At 38.2% G+C, this 17606-nt stretch overlaps 1 protein-coding gene across 13 annotated transcripts in view; it reads left to right on the top strand.

The window, feature by feature from the left end:
* The window catches only part of KIAA0825 (KIAA0825 ortholog), a 419202-nt gene that overhangs the window by 78083 nt on the left and 323513 nt on the right, over positions 1 to 17606 (top strand). For 12 of the 13 annotated variants that reach the window (XR_012158966.2, XM_078852812.1, XM_073344493.1 and 9 more), the window contains one exon: positions 4712 to 4851. Coding sequence is in view for 12 of the 13 variants with exons in the window: in XM_078852812.1 (XP_078708938.1) it covers positions 4721 to 4851 (131 nt within the window). In the remaining variant the exon portion in view is untranslated. Of the gene's footprint in view, positions 1 to 4711; positions 4852 to 9786; positions 10132 to 17606 lie in introns of those variants that run through there. The other variant, XM_078852813.1, reaches the window with a different exon arrangement.

The following is a 17606-nucleotide window of genomic DNA, read 5'->3' as shown; positions in this document are numbered from 1 at the left end:
TGAATAAGGAAAAGTTGTTATTTACTTGTTCCCATAATATAAGAACTAGGGGCCACCAAATGAAATTAATGGGCAGCAGGTTTAAAACAAATTAAAGAAAGTTCTTCTTCACTCAGTGCACAGTCAACCTGTGGTACTCCTTGCCTGGAGAGGTTGTGAAGGCTAGGACTATAACAGGGTTTAAAAGAGAACTGGATAAATTCATGGAGATTAAATCCATAAATGGCTATTAGCCAGGATGGGTAAGGAATGGTGTCCTTTGCCTCTGTTTGTCAGAGGGTGGAGATGGATGGCAGGAGAGAGATCACTTGATCATTATCTGTTAGGTTCACTCCCTCTGGGGCACCTGGCATTGGCCACTGTCGGTAGACAGGATACTGGGCTGGATGAGCCTTTGGTCTGACCCAGTATGGCCATTCTTGTGTTCTTAACATGACTTACAGTCAGACACATAAGAAGCTCAATCTGTTTAGTTTATCAAAAAGATGGAGAGGTGACTTAATTGTTGAGTACCTTTACTGGAAGACAGTACTAGGTACTACAAGGCTCTTCAGCCTTGTGTAGAAAGGCACAACAAAAATGAATAGCTCGTAATTAAAGCCAGATGATTAGAGATAAGATATTAGTTTTTAAACAGTGAGAGTGATTAAACTCTGGAACAAACTATCAGAGGAATTGGTAGCTTCTGCATCTCATGTCATCTCAAATCAAGACTTAAGTGCCTTTCTGGAAGATATGCTTTAGTGAAACCCTAGTAATCAGACTAAGTATAGGAGTAACTGTATTAAATTCTATGGCTTGTGTTATACAGGAGGTCACAATAGATGATTTAATGGTCCCTTCTGGCCTTAAAATATCTGATGTACCAATGCTGACTTATACATGACAGCAGTGCTTTTTGTGAGCAAGCAGGGAATTTTTCACTCCCAACCACTTTGACCATATAGCCCTTTGTATTGCCATCTAACTCTTAGTGCTGTCCGCCACGTAGCTGGCAAAAAGAATGTACTTACAGACAATTTACATCTCAGATTACAGACCCAAAATGAGTGGACTCTGCTATGGTCTATTGATCTGTAGTTATCTATCAGCAAATTTCTCTGCAAAAAGCAATAAAGCAAAGTTACCCTCAGTTTTGTTCCAGAGCAGGGAAGGACAGTAACTTAGTAACAAAACTTGTTTCTTTTTGACTGGAATAGAAACTGCAGTGTGATTACTCCCTCACCCCAATGACTGTAGTGAAAGATACAACAGTGCCTAACAAAATTTATTCTGACTGTTCTGATGGCTTTGGCTTGATCCAGGAGCTTCCATAATATCTACTAATGTTGCCAGACTTTGACTCAGGAAGACATTGTCATTCTGGAATTGTTTCATCTTTGCTGCTTGAGTCATGGGACATTGGCAGTCCGACTCAGCTCGCTCTGAAGTACTGAATACTTTAATGCAGCCCAGGAAACCATTTATATTGAAATGTTACTGTGATGGGATTGACCAGCATGGAAGGGATTAAGGAGCTGCTTTGGGCAAGAGTGGCCCTGCCCCCCCGCACAAATACAAATCATGCCAGAACTGGAGGAAGCATTAAAAGGAGGGGACTCCACTCAGATGGGGCAACCCTGGGAAAGGAACAGTCTGTTTGAGCTACTTAATTCCCAGAGAGAGGTCTGACAGGCAACCAACTCTCCATCCTTTCAGAAAGGAGAACATGAATCCCCTGGGCTAAGAAGGGGAAAGAAACTGAGACTTATACTGGAGTCCTAGCAGACTCTGGGGTAACTGATGCTGCCAAAGCCCTCTGAAGTAAGAGAGGCCAATATCCTGACTGACGCTGCCTGTAGGTTTTCTTCCTTTTCCTTTATGCTTTTATTTAACTTCATTTGCTGACTGTGAACAGTTTTGTTTTTCAGCTGGGACACTGACGGGAAGAAACAGTAGGCCTCAGCCAGACGTTTTAGTGCTGGAGCTTCTTGACGGACACACTTGCACTGACAGCAGGGGTGGGGTCAGTTGGACTTGTGCTCCCCATATAGCTCCTGCAGGGGACATTCTGCCAAGTTCAGCTTCGTGGCAGTTATTTCTAGAAATGGAAAGTTTTCCCTATTGGTAGCAGATAACACGCCACTACATTCTGCCCCCATATGAACTATTTTGAACTACAGCTTTTCCTCTGACGCTTCACTGCACCATGTACCAATGGGCAGAGTTTTCAGTGATCTCACTATCTCAAGATTCCTTAAAAGAATGATAAATGTCCTCCCACTGTTCAGGAAGCTTGCCTTGATATGGGAACTCATCTTGGTGCTGCTATCAGCATTAATGGAGGCACAACTCAAGCTTTTGGGAGAGTGTTCTTTATTTCACCTCCCATTTAAAGACTGCATTTTTAATTGCGGTAACATCAGTAAGAAGAGTTTCTGAGTCATAAGTTTTAATACTGATCCTCACTTCATTGTATTCCACAGGTAAGATGTTGACCTATTCTGCATCTCAGGTTTTTTTTACCAAAAGTGGTATCTGAGTTCCAGCTAAATCTCAGAGTATTGTGAGATGTCAGAAGGGCTTTGAATTCTTATTTGGAGAGGATTATAGCACTTAGGAAGTCTCTTAGACTGTTTGCAGCTTTTGAGAATTAGTTTAAAAGAAATGGTATGTCTATATATACACTGTCTCTAAGGGTCCGTTGCATTCCATGGATAATCTTGGATATGAACATTCAGTGAGGAGTCACTTGTGGACTGCTTGTCTAGAAGATTTCAGCAGTGTTAGAGGATAGATTCACAAGGGTGCATATTGTGGTAGGGTACCTCCTTCACCTCGTTGGCCTCAGTGTTTCTTCCTTGGTTAGTTCGGGGTCTGGAGTAAATCAGACTGACTTCACTCTGGTTTTATTTTTCCTTATTTACATGCTGGTTCTCACGATAGGCCCAAGAAGTTCTCTTAAGCAAAAGTAAAAAAAAACAAACTTCCTGCTCAACACAATGGGATTGGGCTACTTGGGTCGAGAAACATTGTACCCTTGACAGACCATCAGCATTACCAGGCCTGATTCCTGCCCTGTATTGCACTCTGAAATGGAAGGGTTGTAGTAGTAGGAACCTTATCTTATTACTCTTGCATTTTTCTCTTTTTTCCAGTGCATCCACTTGGGGAAGGGGGGGGGCATGGTCTGTAATGAAGGTAAACCTCTGTCCAAGCAGGTAATACCAGAGGGTTCCTATGGCCCATTTTACTGCAAGGCATTCCTTTTCCAATACAGTGTACCTTTATTCTCTGGGAAGGAGTTTTCTGCTGAGGAACTAGATGGGGTATGCTTCCTCTCCTATCATTTGAGAAAGTACGCCCCCCAACCCTACCTTGGAGGCATCCATTTGTACTATGAACTTTTCAAAGTCTGAACCACTGACTATGGGATTCCTGAATGACCCTCAGCTCCAACGTCCTCTTAACTTCCTCACTGATCTCTTTTCTTTTAGTCTCTGGGATCTGAAATGGTTTAACCTTCACCTTTACGCTGGGATCTGTGATGACGTGGTGATGAGCTTCTATGATTCTGTCTGGCTTCTCTGGGAACACATCATGGTTCCAGTCATCATCATTTTGACTACCTCTATTAATTGTTAAGGGTCAATTCAGGAGATATTTTTATTTGTCCCCAAGGTTTATTGCCTTGGGGGGTTTATCTAGGGTGACCATATAAGCTCCACAGTCCTGCTAGGGCTTCAATAGATTGAGGTGGTAGATTTGCTTCTGGTGATCAGATTGTCAAATCGTATAGTCACCCTCCCCAACAGCTTTTTTTACTTTGTGTGGCCCCTGCCATTTGGCTAAGAGCTTGCTTTCTGCTGAAGGTACCAGCACCATTATCCAATCCCAAGGCTGGAATCTCTGGACCTTCGCTTGATGATTGTAATACGTCTGTTGGGCCTCTTGTGCTTTTTCCAGGTGTTCCTGCGCTATGCGAGTGACTTGGGCTATTCTGTCCCACATCTTCATCACATGTTCACTGACATTCATTCTCTGGTTAGGCTGTTCTTCCTAGCCCTGGTGGCAATGTCCAATATGGCACTGGAGTGGTGACCATACAGCAACTCAAATGGGGAAAAACCAGTGGATGGCTGGAGTACTTCCCTTATCACAAACAATAGGAAGGGTAGTAAGGTATCCCAGTTTTTCCCATCTCGCCTCACTACTTTCACTACTTTACTCACTACCTCACTACTTTTTAAGCAGGTGGAAGGGGCAGGGCCCATTCATTTACCTATACACACTAAAGTTCATAATTTTGCTCTTAGAATTTTCTGATGTCACTTTTTAGTTGTAACACCGAGTTCTGTCAAGCATAATAGTGACAAACTTCCTTCTGTATCATAAAGTTGTTTTATAGCGAGTAATTCTGTTACTATTAGGAAAATAGTAGCTGATTTTGTTTATGACTAAACTGTGGGTTACTAATAAACTACTCTATTTAATTTAGTTTTAAGATATACTGCAAGTTGCTCCTCTACAGTACTTCATGCAATAGCATGCAAAGATGTATATTTTCACTGGTTTAATGTTCCCATTATAAATATTTATACCTTGTTAATCTAAGCATAACTTCAGAAAACCAAATATCATATGAACCTTAGTATTTAAAATAAAAGCTACATTTTTTTTATTATTTAATCCCATTTTTTTACATTTGCTATTTCTTTTCCATTTATTTCAGGTGCTGGAAATGGAGTGGGGAGGTGAATATTCTCTTGATTCTTCCAACTTAGATTGTTTGTTAAACATTCTTCCTGGGGACCTGGAGTTTCAACAGATCCTCAGTGACATTGATGAGAAAATAAAGAAAAATTCTGCTAGGTAACATGTTTTAAATGTTTCCTTTTTTGTCCAATGTATCAGTAAGCCATTTACATTTCTAAAAGATTTGTTTCCTTTCCTCTTTTTGTAATGCTAACATAAAATATTTAAAGTTTATTTCACTACCAGTTTTGCCTTAATTCAGCCAACACCTGTGGTTTGGGGTTTTTTTGCCCCGGGGGAGGGGGGAGGAGGTTTCATGCCTTAGAAGATATTAGCTACCTTTTTATTTGTTTCTCTCTGCATAGCTAATATTAATAGCTTGAATCGTCACAGACTTTGAAAACAGTGAATTTGCTTTGATACAGAAATGGAGAGAACATATGTTTTCAGTGTTCTCAAACCTCAGACATGGTGCTGAGGTTGAGGGTGAGGTTTGCTTTTATTTTATTAATTGCAGTTTTAATCGTACTGCTAAACAATAGAATACCAGTAGAAATTTATTAAATATTTTGGATGTTTTTCTACGTTTTCTTATATATTGTATTCTGTGTTAAATATTTGCACTTTAAAAATGATAAACAAAAGAAATAGTATTTTTCAGTTCACCTCATACAAGTACTGTAGTGCAAACTCTGTGTCCTGAAAGTGCAATTTACAAATGTAGATTTTTCTTGTTACATAACTGCACTCAAAAACAAAACAATGTAAAACTTCAGAGCCTACAAGTCCACGGAGTCCTACTTCTTGTTCGTCCAACCACTAAAACAAACAAGTTTATTTAAGTTTACAGGAGATAATGCTGCCCTCTTCTTATTTACAATGTCCCCAGAAAGTGTGAACAGGCATTTCCATGACACTTTTGTAACTGGCATTGCAAGGTATTTACGTGCCAGATATGCTAAACATTTGTATGCCCCTTCATGCTTCGTCCACCGTTCCAGAGGACATGTTTCCATACTGATTACACTCGTAAAAAAAATAATGTATTAATTAAATTTGTGACTGAACTCCTTGAGGGAGAACTGTATGTCCCCTGCTCTGTTTTACCCACATTCTGTCATACATTTCATGTTATAGCAGTCTTGGATGATGACCCAGCATGTTGTTCATTTTAAGAATACTTTCACTGCAGTTTTCAGAAAATGCAAAGAAGGTACCAATATGAGATTTCTAAAAATAGCTACAGCACTCGACCCAAGGTTTAAAAATCTTTAGTGCCTTCCAAAGTCTGAGAGGGCTGAGGTGTGGAGAATGCTTTCAGAAGTCTTAAAAGAGCAACAGTCCAATGCGGAAACTACAGAACCTGAACCACCAAAAAAGAAAATCAACCTTCTGCTGGTGGCATCTGACTCAGAGAATGAAAATGAACATGCATTGGTCCACACTGCTTTGGATAGTTATCGAGCAGAACTCATCATCAGCATGGACCCATGTCCCCTGGAATGGTGATTGAAGCATGAAGGGACATATGAATCTTCAGTGCTTCTTGCACGTAAGTATTTTGCGATGCTAGCTACAACAGTGCCATGAGAATGCCTGTTCTCACTTTCCGGCGACATTGTAAACAAGAAACGGGCAGCATTATCTCCTGCAAATGTAAATACACTTGTTTGTGTGAGCAATTGGCTGAACAAAAAGTAGGACTGAGTGGACTTGCAGACTCTAAAATTTTACATTGTTTTATATTTGAATGCAGGGTTTTTTTTACATAATTCTACATTTTTAAGTTCAACTTTCATGATAAAGAGATTGCACTACAGTACTTGTATTAGGTGAATTGAAAAATACTATTTCTTTTGTTTTTTTACAGTGCAAATACTTGTAATCAAAAATAAATATAAAGTGAGCACCGTACACTTTGTATTCTGTATTGTAATTGAAATCAATGTATTTGAAAATGTAGAAAACATCCAAAAATATTTAAATAAATGGTATTCTATTATAGTTTAACAGTGCTATTAATCGCTGTTAGTTTTTTTAATTGCGCAATTAATCCATATAAATAAGCCATTCTTTTGCTTATTCTAAAGCCCATTTTCTTATTGGAATAATAGCAGAGGACTTTCTAACTTGCATATGTTTTGGAGTACACTTTAAAGCATTACTTGTGGTAAAATATTTCATTATGAAGAATGGGTAAATCTGTTATATTCTCTTACTCAGAAAAGATACACAAAATTCAGCTGTGTGAAATCTCTGAATAATTATTCAGAGGGATTAATCTTTGCTCTGCCTTGGACTTTCCTGTGGGCAGGTCACTTAATAGTTCTGTATCTCAGTTTCCATTTCTGTAAAATAAGAATATCTTCCTCATAGATGTTGTGTGGCTAAATACATTAATATTTGTAAAATACATGGAGATCCTTGAATGAAAGATGCTGAGTGCGGAAAGTATACTGGTCACTGTTTAAAAAGATAATATTTGCCCACTAATACGACAGTAATTTCTTGTTTTGAGGAAGAAACTGGAATTTTAGATACCACTCTGGGTAAATACTGGCTTTTTAACAGTAATGATTGTGTTGTTATTCCATAAACATCTGAAGTATGCAGCCAAAGCATTTCTGAGACTTCAGAGGCTATCTTTGATGAAGTGTGATTTAGGATTGTATAGCTTAATGAGGAGGCCCTCCTGGGTAGGAGGACTTTGTCCACTGCTCACAAAACTATCCACCTTATTCAGGAAGCAGTCCTCTATAATATGCACCCACAGAAGCTATACTTTACAGTTCTTTCTTTTTTGCTTAAGTTAATCTAGCTGAAAACTGAATTTTTATGACATCAGTGTATTGCTGTTTTTAACAAAAGGTAATACATTTCTTACAGGTTTATTAAAAATTTATTTAATCTTTACAAAAGTCAATGATAGTGATAATCCTACAATAGGGATAATAATGAAAATCTAGCAACTATAGAATTGCAGTCCCCTTCATAGTCCTATTCCCCAATCTGTTGACATCAGTGGAAATGTGGGGCATACTCAGAAAAGTCCAGTTGATGTCCTTACAGTGTCAGAAGTATCTGAAGTTTTAAGTTGCTCTGCATGAAATGTTACACATCCAGGAAGGCCACCATCAGCATTTTGGCAGGTGTGTATGACAATCTTTTGTTACCTCTTCTGCCTAAAAGGTGTGTAGTTTGTGAGGGGTTGGGCCATTTTTTGACGGCAGAAGTAAATCCCAGCTGTTTGTTGCTTTCACTATCACTTTATATCCATTCCCATATCAATTTACATTCTCAAGTCTCTTTCTCCCTCCCCCCCATTCCTCCCTTCCCCCCGAATAGTTGAGATTGTCTTTAGCAATTCTAGTTCCACAAATTAGAAGGACCTGCAGCTATGAACTTTGGATGGCCCAAAGAAGAGAGGCAAGGATTTTGTCTTCTGGATTGATAGCAGAGTGTGGTATGATAGCAGTACAAGCCACTGATGCTCTTGCTGTAGAATTCTGAATTTCTACAGTCTTGTTTTTCAACAATAGCAGCTCAATCAAGAAGACCCTGAGCTTTACCAGATGTTATTTTGCATCTGTAAAATGTCGATTTCAGGAATGGAGAGGCGCTTAACAAAAGATGAACAACATCTGAGGTGACTTTTTAATTAAAAAGAGTATTGTATTGCTAATATATTATAGGAAATGAAATCATTTTTCAGTTACCATTGATCTTTGCAAGTAGTATGATAAGGAAGCTACTCTGTGCGGTATGTTGATGCAATTGGACCTATTGGTCTATTTTTCATCGGATAGATTTATGTTTTTATTATACTAAAGAGAATAAAAATAATAGTATACAGCATGTATATATAAAAAAATTAAACAGTATATGAAAATTATGATCCAGAAGTGTGTAATCACTTGTACACTGATTCATGGCCTTCCAACAGACCAACTTTTACAAAATTGTATGACATGACAAATAAGTTATGTTCCGCTCACCAACAGCAGTTGAATTACCTCCAGTATTTTTGTACTGTAATTGTTCTATTTTTCTCCTTGTGATATAAACAGGGGAAAAAAAGGAACATCTGTGCAATATGTTTTTTTCCCTAAGTTTTAAGAGAAAAGATGGTTAACACGTATGTAAGAGAACTTTCATTACACTTGAATTTTAACTTTATTTTTATAGCAGTTTATGAAGGCAGCCAATTTGACCAGTTTCAGTGCTGGCCAGGTTTGTGTGCCAAACTAAGCCTTGGGTTATTCTAAGGTGAAGTCATGTTTCACTTTTTCATTGTAGGCTGCCATTTCTCTCTCTTCATCTCCTTTCTCCCTACACACATTTGAACTTTATTATAAATGGGTAACTATTTTAATTGTCTAATATGGAGGTTTCAGAATTCTTAATACAGCTGATGTACAAATACTCTACAGGAATTAAAAGTTCAGCTGACATTGTATGATTAGCTTTTTTGTTGTTGTAATTAGTGGAACACCAGGAAATAACTGTATAGGGCTTGAAATCATGCTTATGATGCAGCTCTTCTCAAAAGTGACTGTGTAAATATGGCAAAATTAAATGCTTAGCAGATCTTTGTGTATTCAGTCAAGTCTGCTTACTTTAAGTGGATACATTTTTAAACTGCTTTTTACTCCTGATAGCTTTGCAGAGCTAGCACAACTCTATAAGAGTGAGGTAGATTTCGTTCCTTCTTCTGCATACACAACAGAATTATTTACTAAGATTCAGTTACATCTCTGCAACCTCATTGAAGACTATGGTTTTGGACAAGTGTCACTAAGGGCCCAATTTGGTCTGCAGAACTTATGCACAAAGGAGAAGGATTGACTCTCAGATTCCAGGTTGCGTTTGCTGTGGTGACAGTTTTAAAAAAAATATTTCACATGTAAACTGAACACAGTTGATGTGGAAATGGCAAACATGGATCCCTGCAACTCCATTTGTAGAGTCTCTTTTCAGAGAAGAACTTGACATAAAGCGTGGTTTAAGTTAAGTTTAAGTTCAGTGGTGACTGAACTGGGTATTCATTCATTTCAGTTAGCCTTTTACTGCTGACCTCCATCCGAGATTTTAACATGTTAATAATGATAAAACAAACAAGATTTGAAAGTAAGAATAGGCATCTTGCATTATCTTTCTCTGTTGTAAGTCCTGTTTACCTGTGTTTCTTTGCCCCACCTTACTGTGTTATGTTTAATTTAATTTTTTCAGCTCCTCAGGACAGATATCTGTTACTGTTTTCTAAAAATCACCAGACATACTTATAACTGCATAACTAACAAGGCTTGGTTGACCAGAGTGGACTGCATTAAAACTGGATTTAAAAAGAATGCATATGATGGCAAATCAACTCTGCTTAAAAAATCCCAAACCAATAGGGTAAGCTAGTTATGCCCCTTTTGTTGGGAGTGGAAGGAATATATACATCTAGGTGGCTATAAACATATACCCAAAAAAAACCAGTTAACAAAACATCAGAAGTATAACAAAAATGAAAAGTTATTCACCTGTGTGAAAGCTCAGGGTTTTATCCTAGATCTATAGCTATGGGTTCAGAGCCTAGCCTTCTTCCAGGAGTCTCCTCCTATTCCAGGATCAATTTTATGGCAAATCCATTAGCCACCAATTTAAGCGTAAGCTTTTAACCATTTGTTTTCTGGGAAGAAAGTGGTGGACCCAGTTACACATTGTAGTCAAAGCACGCTCTGAAGTTTCTACATAATACTGTAGTTGAGAGAATGTTTTTTAACTACATATGTCAAGCAATTAAAAAAATTAATCATGATTAATTGAACTGTTAAACAATAATAGAATACCATTTATTTGTATATTTTTGGATGTTTTCTACATTTTCAAATATATTTATTTCAGTTATAACACAGAATACAAAGTGTACAGTGCTTACTTTATATTTATTTTTATTACAAATATTTGCACTGTAAAAAACAAAAGAAATAGTATTTTTCAATTCATCTAATAGAAGTACTGTAATGCAATCTCTTTGTCATGAAAATTGAACTTACAAATGTAGAATTATGTACCAAAAAATTACATTAAAAATAAAGCAATGTAAAACTAGAGCCTACAAGTCCACTCAGTCCTATTTCTTGTTCAGCCAATCGCTCAGACAAACAAGTTAGTTTACATTTGCAGGAGATAATGCTGCCAGCTTCTTGTTCACAATGTCAGCGAAAAGTGAGAAAAGGCATTCACATGGTACTTTGTAGCCAGCATCACAAGATATTTACATGCCTATTCTCACTTTCTGGTGATATTGTAAGTAAGAAGTGGGCAGCATTATCTCCTGTAAATATAAACAAACTTATTTGTCTTAGCAATTGATTGAATGAGAAGTAGGACTGAGTGGACTTGTAGACTCTAAAGTTTTGCATTGTTTTGTTTTAGAGTGCAGTTATGTAACAAAAAAATCCTAAATTTGTAAGTTGCACTTTCACAGTAAAGAGATTGCACTACAGTACTTATATGAGGTGAACTGAAAAATACTGTTTTTGTTGATCATTTTTACAGTGCAAATATTTGTAATAAAAATAATAATATAAAGTAAGTGGTGTACACTTTGTATTCTGAATTGTAGTTGAAATCAATATATTTGAAAATGTAGAGAAACATTTAATAAATTTCAATTGGTATTCTATTGCTTAACACTGTGATTAATCGTGCTTAATTTTTTTAATCGTGATTAATTTTTTTGAGTTAATAGTGTGTGTTAACTGCGATTAATTGACAGCCCTATTTTTAATTTGTTTGTAATATCCTTTTGCCTGGTCCACACAGGCTGGACTAACTATGTTAGAACACAGTGTGGACACAAATAAGTTTAAACTGTACTTAAGCAAACTTATTAAACTTCTTGAAAACCTTGTGAAGGTGCTTAGGGACATGCCATCTTAACATACCCACGTGTAAAGTAACAATAAAAACAAAATTTCCTCCTACACAGACTTAATGTAGCCCCTCTTCTTCAAGTCCCTATTGTATTCTACAATGGGTTCATGCATGTGCACCATGCTCCCAGAGCCAGAGAATTTGAAAGTAGCTTTCGTTAGTCCGCACATGTGCTTTGGCTCACTTCGTGCCTCTGACTGAGGGGGTAAAGGGTAAGGCAGACAGACCATCTCTCTAGTTCCTTCTCACCACCACATGTTCCGAGTCAGAACCTCCGGTAGCTTCAGCTTCTTCCTACAAGATAAGATTTAGCTTTAGCTTTGTAAATAGTTTTAACAGCGTGTACAGTTTTTAGTGTTTTGTAGATCTCTTAGTGTTAAACTTAGTCTCCTTTTGGGGGGAATCCCCCACCCACTTGTATGGGTACTGGATTATGCCCAGAACTCCTGGCTTCAAACTTTGCACTTCTTGCCTACGATCTTTCTTGGTCAGTGATGACTACCAGTGCTGCCTGTACTGCCTTGGGGAAGCCCACATTGCAGCGAGGTGCAGTATCTGCCAATCATTCCCCAGCCATACCTGAGAAAGGTGGGGACTTCATCTCCAGAAATACCCCATGAAGAAGACCATGAGGCCTCAATCGGATCCAGGCTGGAAAACTGCCCTATATATCAGCCTGATTCAGCAAGGAGTGTGCCTACTGCTGCAAAGTCCAACTCTGGTGTGGGATAGTCTGCTTCTACAGACCACCCTCCCCCGGTGGAAGGGTATCTTGTCAGAAGTTCAGAAAGCACTCTCATAAGCATGAGACTACTATTGAGTCATTGACACATTTCCTCAATGTGAGGACTTAGTATGTCCTAAGTCCCAGAGGCACAACAAGAAAGCCCAAAAGTATTGGGCTACATTGGTACCAGACCACAATCCATTGATACCATCAACCTTAGCACCTCCCAAACCCCAGGATCCGCCAGCACCAATGATGACCGATCATTGCTAACTTTGCCTATCCACAGCACTGTCTTCCTTGGCAGTTACACAATCTCCTCTGGCTTCTGCAGACTCTTACACCTGGGAGCACTGAATCCATTGCCACTCCACTGGACATTTTCACTGTCCTGTATCCAGAATCCCCTACTGCATTGGGTCCCTAATCACTCAGGTCCCATGAGTTCTATGAAAATCCGGCAAGACAGGCCATAAGTTATCCTGATCGCCCTCTACTTGCCCAAATAGTTTTGGTTTCTCAACCTCCTACGGATGTCATACCAAGTACCAATCATCCTCCCAATGTTTTCCAAGATCCTGACCCAGTGGAATGGCAAGATCAAGCACCTTGACCCATGTACACTTCACCTCAGGATTGGTATTTGGATGGGCATCATCCTTAGAATATTCATGTTCCACAGCTGTGCAAGATATCCTTTCTAATAGCTAGAAGGATTCTATTAGAAGATGTTACCAAGCTAAATGGAGGTACTTTTCTTCTTGGTCAAGTCAAAGGCACATCCTCTAGTCCTGATGCACTGAATGAGTGGGAAAGGCAGTAATATTTTGATATTGGTAACTTGGTCTGAAGAGAGAATTCATCTCTAAAAATAGTGCATAGATTTTCTGTTATATAGGTGGTCATTTACTGTACTGTCAGCATTTATTCCTGTAGTATACTTTTTGTGATGTTTGTGCTTTTGAAAGATACTAGAATGATAGTACTAACATCCTCTATTTAACAAAAAATGGGAGTATCCCTTACCTGCCAGCCTTCATTAATGTGCTTGTAGTTCATAAGCAAGGATCATCACTGAGCTGAAAGGATAGTAGAGTTTTATTCCCATTCAGTCTTTATTCCGTCTGCAAAGAAAGACGTTCTTTGGGATGTGGGCACTGATTTCTTATGAACTTGCGTAAGACCACCAACTCATTCACAGTGGCCACCAAACAGTCAACGGCTAGCAAATAGCCAGGTCAGTCCCAGGATATTAGAGAGGCAAAATGGAGGAGATAATATTTTTTATTGGTTCAACTTCTTTTGGTGACAGAAACAAGCTTTTGAGCCCACACAGAGGTCTTCTTCAGGTCTACGAAGGGTACTCCCAGTCTCACAGCAAAATGCAAGGTAGAACAGATTCACCCACTTTGTCTCTCTCTGTAACATCTAGCAATGATTTTTAGCTATTATTCACCTGGGTTATATCCAGATCAGTAATTTCAAAGGGAAAGACTCCATTTTCTACCAATCCTCTGAGAATCTAATCCTTTATTTGGAGCATAAGATTTTCCTCCTACTTTTTAGTTACCGTAAGAATGAAGGAGAGCATGTTGGAGCTACATTCTAAACAAGTTAGTGATAAGACTATTATTGGAATACTGTGTGCGGTTCTAGCATGCATACTTTAAAAGGGATGTTGAAAAATTGGATAGTTCCAGAAAAATGCCACAAGATTAGTATAAGGTTTGGAAACTCTGCTGCACAGTGGGATATTTAAGAAGCTGAGTCAATCCATTTAGTTTAGCAAAGAGAATGATACATGTGTGACCCTAAGAGCACCCCAGTGCTAGTTGATGCACTCTTGACATGCTATATATCTAAAAGATGGCAAGTAATATATCACTGGTAAACTAATAACTCACTGATCATTAATATTATGTGATGTGTGTACAATAAATTCACAAAGGACTTTATAGGTATGTGCTGGAAATACGTTTTTAAAATGTATTTGGCAGGCAATCCCTATGCCACACCTGTTCCAGCCAAAGGAATGTCTCCTATGTAAATTAAGCAAGGTGTGACTAAAGAAAAGAAAAGTACATATACATACAAGATAAACAAAGCCATTAAGAGAGTAAGTGAGGCAAGACAGCCACTTAATCTCAGTTGGGAATGGGGGACTGTACACCCAGGAAGCCGCCTTGTTTCTCAAAGCAAGGCCAATGAACTTTGGGAAGATATAAGGAGAGAAAAAAAGCCATTTTGGCATCCTTCATCTGAGGAGAAAAAGGAACTGAGCACTTTGAGATCTGTGAAGGGTCCTGGCCAAAGTGTCTGGTCAGCCATGCTGGAAAAGAGACTTGGTGAGAATCCTTTCTTTATACCTTGCATTTGGTATCACTTAAACCTCTGACTTTTAGTTTAATAAACTTATTTTACTTTTACCTAAACCAGTTTAGTGTGTTGATTTAAAATGAGTGTCAAGGTAGTAAGCTACGGGATACTGTTTTTTTAAAAGGGGCAGTGAACTTAACTTCTGAAAGTGTTCTGCAAGAGGAATGTAAACTACAGAGGTTTGGAGGAAATTCAGAGCTGGGAAGGGTCACCCTGAAAAAAGTAACTGGGTGGTGGAAGTCAGAGGGTGACTTGCATGCTTGTATACTGACTGCTGGAGTTGCTGCTATAGCATTTAAGGCACCCAGAGTTGCAGGTACAACCCCTTATTGGTCTGACCCCGAAAGCCTCACAATGAGGTAGCTTGATCATGGTCTTTAGAATATCCTCTGCTTTCATGAATCTTCTCTCCATTTAGGAATTTAGTTTAACAAAGGCACATCAAGATCCAGTAACTGAAAGGTGAAGTTAGACCAATTCAAACTGGAAATGAGGTTCATGCTTTTAGCAGTACGGGCAATTAATAATTGGAACAGTTTGCCTAGGGATTCTGATGTGATGGATTCTCAGTCACTTTAAATCAAGATTGCCTTTCTAAAATATGTGCTGTAGTTCATCCAGAAGTTGTTGCCTTGAAAAAGGAATTACTTGGTGAAATTCTCTGTCCTGTATTATGTAGGAGATCAGATAAGATGATCATAGAGGTCCTTTCGGGTCTTAAATCTGAGTTATCATTGTTAAAAAATAGAGGTAACTAATCTGAACACTCAAATAAGCAGGCCTGGTTTAGAATTGATGATATCTAGGGATGTATTCTATAAGTGGTTGAGGTGGAGATGTGGACTGGGTTGCAAAGTCTTTAATTCAAAGACCCTGCTTCTACTTTGCTTCTAAAGTTAGAAGTTTACTGATGATGCTCAAAAAAAAAAAAAAAAGATTCTGGAATAGTGGCTGTGCTGAAGCTGCCAGTTTTTTATAACAAGAGTAACACTTTCAAATTCAAATTTGGAAGAATTCCTAGTTTTAGAAATAAAATCAAGACATCCAATTTTTTTTTTACTTTTTTATTGTGGCTTTTCTTTTGACTAAAATTTGGATAAATAAAAATACCAGTAAGATTATAGAACAATAAAATAAGTACCTGATGTTTGCAGATCTGTTGAGTTAATATAACTCCAAACTCAGTATTAATGGAAGCTATACTTTCCAATATACAGATAATAAATCTCAGACCTTCCCTCTGAGGGGAGGTCATCACTGTTAAATGTCCATAATATTCCAAAGGAAAAGGTGTTTTGCTTTTATAGGGAGCGGGGAGCAAAAGAAAACATATCAATCATTCTCCACAGAGTAAGCTGTTAATTAAATAGACTAGGGCCTGGTCTACACTGGGGGGCTGGGGATCGATCTAAGATACGCAAATTCAGCTACGAGAATAGCATAGCTGAAGTCAATGAATCTTAGATCAACTTAGAATCACTTACTTTGCGTCCTCGTGGAGTGGGATCGACAACCGCCGCTTCCCCGTCAACTCCGCGTCCGCCTCTCACCCTGGTGGAGTTCCAGAGTCGACAGCAGAGCGATCAGGGATCGATTTATCGCATCTACACTAGATGCGATAAATCGATCCCCGATAGATCGATCACTACCCGCCGATCTGGTGGGTAGTGTAGACGTGGCCTAGAACTGAACAGAATAAGCATTACAAATGTGAAGCTATATTAATCTAATCTGTCAGTTCCTTGGAAAGTGTAAAACAAGTTACACAGCAAGTAAACATCTGATGAAGTGAGCTGTAGCTCACGAAAGCTCATGCTCAAATAAATTGGTTAGTCTCTAAGGTGCCACAAGTACTCCTTTTCTTCTTACAGCAAGAATAACAGCAAGTTATCAAAACCAGTGAGGGCACACACTATTTTAATAAAAAAGATAATGGGAAAAATCATATCCTATACAAATTTTTCTGCATCAGGCCCAGTTAAAGGTCAAAAGTTTATGAATCTCCATGATTTTTCACTTATATCTTATCCATAAGTTGAATTAATTGTATCTCCTAGGAAATAAATGATTTATCATTATGGATAACCTGGTGCTTATTAAAAAAAGAATGGGACTACTTTTGGCAACTTAGAGACTAACAAATTTATTAGAGCATAAGCTTTTGTGGGCTACAGGCCACTTCATCGGTTGCATAGAATGGAACATATAATAAGAAGATACACACGATAGTACAGAAGCATCAACATCCTCCTCTATAGTTGCCTGTAATCATGGCACATGTTCTTAATTTTGGCTGCATGGCAGGCCTCTGTTGTAAGATGAACAGGAACTTACTGGCTGCACTCCTCTCCCAGACCCTTTGCAGTTCCTAAAAAAAAGTTTTTGTAAGGAAAGTCATTGCAATAATTATTGTTAAATATTTTCCCACCACCATGAAGAGCAAGTCTTCTGATCCATTACAAATGATCGGATGAGTTTTCCATTAACAAATCCTGCTGAGTTTCTTTCTTAACAGGTAGGTTTTTTAACACATAATGCACTAAAATAATTAATAATAATAAGCGCACATAATGCTTTTTGTCTTCAAAACATTGTAGAAACATTATCTACTTAATTGTTTTTCTAAAAATTCTAGCATCCTTTCATGGTTACTACAAATATCAAATAATACAAATGTAACATCCTTAGATTCAGATCAAATAATACAAATGTAAGATCCTTAGATTCAAATTTGAATGGTCTAAAGGATCTTAGGCACTTGTGGCACCTTTAGGGTATGTATACACTTGGAGCTGGGGTGTGATTGCCAGCTGGAGGAGACATACATATACTAGTTCTCGTCTAG

The sequence above is a fragment of the Lepidochelys kempii genome, chromosome 5, assembly GCF_965140285.1.
Source record: "Lepidochelys kempii isolate rLepKem1 chromosome 5, rLepKem1.hap1, whole genome shotgun sequence".
Lineage (NCBI taxonomy): Eukaryota > Metazoa > Chordata > Testudines > Cheloniidae > Lepidochelys > Lepidochelys kempii.
This window is presented reverse-complemented; position numbering and strand designations above follow the sequence as displayed.